The sequence below is a fragment of the Camelina sativa genome, chromosome 2, assembly GCF_000633955.1.
Source record: "Camelina sativa cultivar DH55 chromosome 2, Cs, whole genome shotgun sequence".
NCBI classification, from domain to species: domain Eukaryota; kingdom Viridiplantae; phylum Streptophyta; class Magnoliopsida; order Brassicales; family Brassicaceae; genus Camelina; species Camelina sativa.
Window position 1 is genome coordinate 2,918,093 of NC_025686.1, and position 6,238 is coordinate 2,924,330.

A 6,238-nucleotide genomic window follows, 5' to 3' on the forward strand; every position below is an offset into this window, starting at 1 on the left:
ATAATGGCCTAAATGGATAGAAAAAGATGCAAAAGATGTGAATAAACTAAGGGAAAACAAGGTAAAATATATGAACATCATTAGGCGTAGATCATGTAGATCCATAAGAATATCAATGGAAGCCTTCTCCTATATAATTTTACAACCCCAAAAAACATCATATTTATGTTGATACAAAAAAAAATATAATAGTTATGGTTCACATATACATTGGTTTTCTGTTTGAACTTTGAACAGAAAGTGGATGTATTCAACTTGACATTTAAGTGATTTGTGTAAAATTTACAAATCATATGTTATTCAATCATGAATTTTAAAAATTTTCTTAAAAAGTCTCTTGAAATCCACTGTTGTTGAACTAAGGGGGGTGTATTCAATTTGAAATTTTAAGTGATTTGTGTAAAATTTACAAATCTTATGTTATTCAATCATAGATTTTTAAAAATCTATTAAAATCTTCTGTTATGAAACTGTTGATTTAAAAATTTACTTTAAAATCCATTGTTATTGAACTGATGATTTAAAAAATTTACTTTAAAATCCACTGTTATTCAAGATAGAGTGTGGATTTGGATTTTAATAATTTTTAGGGATTCTGGAGAATTTGAGGGGATTTGTTTAGTTAAAAATACAGAAATCCAAATCTCATGATTTTAGGTGAGATTTGAAAGAATTTTACAATAAATCATATCAACTCCCCTAAAATCATTTAAAATCTCATAAAAACTCAAATCATTTGAAATATTAGATTGAATACACCCCCCTAATAATTTAAAAATCTATCTTAAAATCCATTGTTATTCAAAATAGTTTGTGGATTTGGATTTTAATAGTTTTTAGGGATTCTAGCGGATTTGAGAGGATTTCTTAGTTATAAATACAAAAATTCAAATCTCATTGTCTTAGTTGGGATTTGAAAGAAGTTTACAATAAATCATATCAACTTCTCTAAAATCATCAAAATCATTTAAAATTTCATGAAAACTAAAATCACTCGGAATATTGGACTGAATACACTCATACTTTATTGACTATTGACTGGGATTTTTAATTACCCTATTGACTACATGTAAAACATGTGTGATAGAAGTTTCCATAAATGTACAATATAGTCAGTATTTTTCTTGTAAACTAAATATACCAAGACTATAAATACTAGTATATTAATGAAACCCTTAATCATCAGCTAAACAAAGTGATTCTTAATTTAGGTCTTGCAATGAAGCTTCTACTGCTGCTGCTTGCCTTCTGTGTTCTTTCTCTATCAAGTTGGTCTTCTCATCTTAGCCTATGATTTTACAATATTTCTACTCTTAGTAGTTATTATAAATGAGAAAATAGATTTTTGTATTAAACGTCGTTACCACTTTTGCAGGGTGTGAAGAAAAGTCTGTCCCTTATGATTACTCGGCATCAATAGAGGAAAGCAATGCTCTGTTCATTCAGTCATGTTCATTGGAAACTTTGTTCTGATTCCCTTTTTTTATTTTTTGGTATTGGTGCAGTGTCTAGAGATCCCTAATAAACCACAATACAATGGAGGGATCATCGTGAATCCTGACCTGCAAAATAGTTCACAAGGCTGGTCACAATTCGGAAACGCCAAAGTTGATTTCAGAGAATTCCGAGGTAATAAGTTTGTTGTTGCCACACAGAGGAATCAATCTAACGACAGCGTCTCACAGAAGGTTTACTTGGAAAAAGGAATTCTCTACACTTTCTCGGGTATAAGTAATTTTCAATTTGTGTTTCTTGGTGCACACTCTATAGAAATATCATTTAGAAATATCATTTCATGTATTATTATGTTGTACTTGTAGCCTGGTTACAAGTAAGCGTAGGAAACGCTCCTGTAAACGCCGTTTTCAAGAAGAATGGTGAATATAAATATGCCGGTTCAATTGTTGCTGAATCCAAATGCTGGTCCATGCTCAAAGGTGGTCTCACCGTTGATGAATCTGGTCATGCTGATCTCTACTTCGAGGTGTGTATGTATATACAAAAGCATATTCATGGTCTCAATTGTTTATATACATTTCTACATTTTGCAAGCTTCTCTTTCTCAACCTATATATATTTCCATGATACGTCATGTGTAGAGCGCAAACACAACGGTTGAGATTTGGGTAGATAGCGTCTCTTTGCAACCTTTCACACAAGAAGAGTGGAACTCTCACCACGAGCAGAGCATTGACAAGGAAAGAAAAGGTGCCGTGAAGATCAAAGTCGTGAATGACAAGGGCGAGACGGTACCAAACGCAACCATTACCATAGAACAAAGGCGACTCTGGTTCCCATTTGGTTGCGCCGTAGAAAATAACATACTTGGGAATCAAGCATACCAAAACTGGTTCACTAAAAGATTCACCGTGACAACTTTTGGGAACGAGATGAAATGGTACAGCACAGAAAGAGAAAGAGGCATAGAGGATTATACGAACGCAGACGCGATGTTGAGATTCTTCAAGCAGCACGGCATCGCTGTACGTGGGCACAATATTTTATGGGACGACCCTAAGTATCAACCTGGATGGGTGTATTCTCTGTCCGGTAACGATCTCTACAACGCCGTGAAACGTAGGGTTTTCTTGGTGGTATCGCGATACAAAGGGCAGCTTGCGAGTTGGGATGTTGTGAATGAGAATCTCCATTTCTCTTTCTTTGAGAGTAAGTTGGGTTATAAATCCTCTTATAACGCATTTTCGATGGCTCATGCCTTCGATCCAAGGACAACAATGTTCATGAATGAATACAATACATTAGAGCAACCTCAGGATCAAAGTTCTAGTCCAGCAAGGTATTTGCAAAAGCTTAGGGAGCTTCAATCTATCCGGGTTGCTGGAAACATTCCTTTAGGGATCGGTCTTGAGTCTCATTTTAGCACTCCTAACATTCCTTATATGAGATCAGCTCTTGATACTCTTGGTGCCACTGGTTTGCCTATTTGGCTAACTGAAGTCGACGTTGATGCGCCTGACAATGTCCGGGTAACTTAATTATATTCTCTTATCATTATTGAATTCTCATTTGTTATTTCATCGCCATTAAAATGGAGTTTGAGCACTTCTCCCCTGTTTGGTGTTTGTTTTTCTTGCAGGCCAAGTATTTTGAGCAAGTTCTAAGGGAAGGCCATGCGCATCCAAAGGTGAGAGGAATAGTGATGTGGACAGGATATTCTCCTAGAGGTTGCTACAGAATGTGCCTCACCGATGGAAACTTCAGAAACCTACCCACCGGAGACGTCGTGGACAGACTGATACGTGAATGGGGAGGGTTTCGCAGCCAAACCACAGGAGTCACTGATGCTAATGGATTCTTTGAAGCTTCACTTTTTCAGGGTGATTATGTCCTCAATATATCTCAGCCTTTCACCAGATCAAAAGCTTCTTACAACTTTACGTTGACTCCTAATGACTCCTCCTCTTCAGTGACCAAACCATCTATTTTTGTCTTACCTGTTTGAGACGCTAAGTTTACAACAATTTTGTATTTGGGTATAGTTTGATTCTCAGCGAAAAGTTGTTGAAGATAGTCTGTTTTGTATTGTAGCAGCTGTGTGAGACGAAAATTCCATTTAAACATCATTGGGTTGGTTTTCATCATAATATTACTAGCTATAGTGGAATATTGTTATCAATAATACTACTAAACTTTCTCTAAACGTTGTTATTTCGTATCTTCTTTAAATTTCTTTGCTTAAGCCAAATCTTTTTTTCATGCAATCATACATTCTTACTAGGATTTCACCCGCGGTACACCGGCGGCTAGTTATAAATTATTGTATTTTAAATAATAAAATTTAATTTATTTAGTTTTCAAATTCTCAATTAATTAACTTTTGTCTAATTAATTTAGAATTTTGTTTAGAATTTTTTTTCTTGTTCTTACACTTTTATAAAGTTTATAACCTAATTACATTAAATTTGTTATTAGATAGAATATAAAATTCTAGATTTTTTTTGTTCTTTAAAATTAAATAGACGTATATGCCTATATGGTATGTTAGTGTATATTTTTATGTGTATTTAATTTTTTTTTTGGAATATTAAGAATGTGTTATAGTATATGTAATATTTTGTAGTTCATATACTAAATAATTTATAATTATTTTTCAAACTATGATTACAAATCTATAGTATATATGAAGTAATAGTTTTAGTGTTGAATCTATATTCCAAACCCGCCATGCTAGGCGGGTTACACAACTTGTATCAAATAATATAAAACAATAGTATTATCTTTAAAATTACGGTAAACACATAAAAACGTAATATTAAAAGAAAATTTATGATTTTTATTAAAAGTTTGTACATTTTTATTGTAAAACATTATAAACTCTTAATTTAAATGTTTAAATAACAAAAAAATACATATTTGATTTATATTTGGTTCTAAAAATAATCATTATATATAAAATTAAACGAAACGTAATCGGATTAGACGGGCTATAATCAAATTAGACACGTATAATTAGATTATTGATGTTAGGCGGAGATTATTTATTAATCGGTGCTAGACGGATATTTTTAAAATAGAGGATTGTAGTTTTGGTTATAATACAAATTGTGGAAAGAAAAGTTTTGGTTATAATACCAATTGTGGAAAGAAAAGTTTTGGTTGACTAACTAAAATATATGTTTTGAGTTAAAAACTTGTCGGAACAGAGAGACGATTACGCCATAGAAAGTTTGAAACCCGTCAGAGATGAAACAAGACTTCACATCACACCACCCACAAATCAGACCTCGCTAAAAATTCGTACGTTTGACATTTTTCTGCATACATCTTTTCCACTATAGAAAAAAAAAAATCTATAGTAACCAAGTTGACCAGAATTAATAAGTGTAGCAAGTAGCAAATGTACTTCATTATTGATAGATTATAATATTATTATCTGGATCGACTGTTCATCATAGTTCGTATTGTAATACAAAAATTACCCACAAAAAAATATAATTATAGAAAAGTAGGAAAACAACAACAAAAATATTTATTACACAGTTCACACAGTAACAAAGAGCCACCACGACTCCAAATGACAAAAACCCGAGTTTGATCATTTTCATATCTCTTCTTCAACCAGCTAAGAAGAAGCCCGACCCGGATCCGAATCCGTCTCGGTTCTGTATTGTTGTTGTTCTTCTGCGCCAGGAACAACCATACCAGGGTGATGATGATACATTTGAACTGGACCGGGTTGTTTCATTCCATAATAACCTGTCCGATTAACTCCATCAACTGCCATCATCATCGGCCTAACCGTTCCACCGTATACTTGACCCGGACCAGTCATCTGATGAGGCTGAGGTTGGTGGTATCCCATTGGAACCTGATGGTATTGTTGAAGATACTGAGCTGGCATTGGAACCGGCTGAACCATATGATTGCCTTGTTGTACCATATGATTACCCGGTTGAACCATATGATTTCCTGGTTGAACCATATGATTTCCTGGTTGAACCGAATTAGGAACGTAATAAACCGGTGTTTGGTGAACTGGATGACCCTGGTAATGAACCTGTGGACCAGGGGCGTATTGCCACTGAGAGTTAACCGGGAGACTAGTCTGTTGAATTACTTGCTCCGGTTGAGGATCAGATTTCGGAGTCGAAACCTGTTCAGGACTTTCCGGTTTAGTTAAACCCGGCGGTGGAAGTTCCGGTGTTGATGATCGCATCACAGGAGCCGAAGACGTCGAGCCATACGGCGAAGGAACATCACGGCGAGGCGAACCAGGATCAGAAAGCGTCGAAACCTCTCGCCGGATCTTAGCTCTAGGATCACGATCACGAAGCTCATGCGGCGGAGCAGTTTCATCGAAATTATCCAATCCGAAGAGGTAATCAGGAACCTCCGAAACGATCGACGAGACTTCAGATCTCACCCGCTCGAACACTCTACCGGAACCGCCGTTAGAACCGGCGGTAGCGGCGGCGGAGGAGCCGAGATTGAGAGCGTCGAGAAACCATTGCTCCCGGTTAACAGAGCTGTCGAGGAGTGAGCTAATACTGCTAGCTCGACTATCGTTATCTTCTTCACCGGCGACGTTATTGGTGAAGAGGAAGAGACGAAGACGAGAGGCGCGTGGGTTTTGATTGAGTGCGACGCGGTCGTACTCGTCCATCATGTTATCTACATCTTCGTCCGTTGATACGGAGATCAACGCGTCAAGATCTTCGTTTGGTAGCTGGTACTTCACGCTTATGTTGCTTTTACCTTATCCAATATATTCCCATCA

General features: G+C 35.9%; 2 protein-coding genes across 2 annotated transcripts in view; one reads left to right on the forward strand and one right to left on the reverse strand.

The window, feature by feature from the left end:
• LOC104716033 (anti-sigma-I factor RsgI6-like) lies at positions 1,220-3,593 on the forward strand. Its single transcript, XM_010433383.1, has 6 exons — positions 1,220-1,268; positions 1,376-1,431; positions 1,506-1,725; positions 1,821-1,984; positions 2,100-2,987; positions 3,098-3,593. Exons 1-6 carry the CDS (start codon positions 1,220-1,222, stop codon positions 3,461-3,463), a joined length of 1,743 nt encoding a protein of 580 aa, XP_010431685.1. The 3' UTR covers positions 3,464-3,593.
• Positions 4,862-6,238, reverse strand: part of LOC104716043 — a 6,442-nt gene continuing 5,065 nt past the window's right edge. The window contains exon 3 of the mRNA XM_010433392.2: positions 4,862-5,388. Within this exon, the coding sequence (XP_010431694.1) occupies positions 5,084-5,388 (305 nt within the window). The 3' untranslated portion in view covers positions 4,862-5,083. The remainder of the gene's footprint in view (positions 5,389-6,238) is intronic.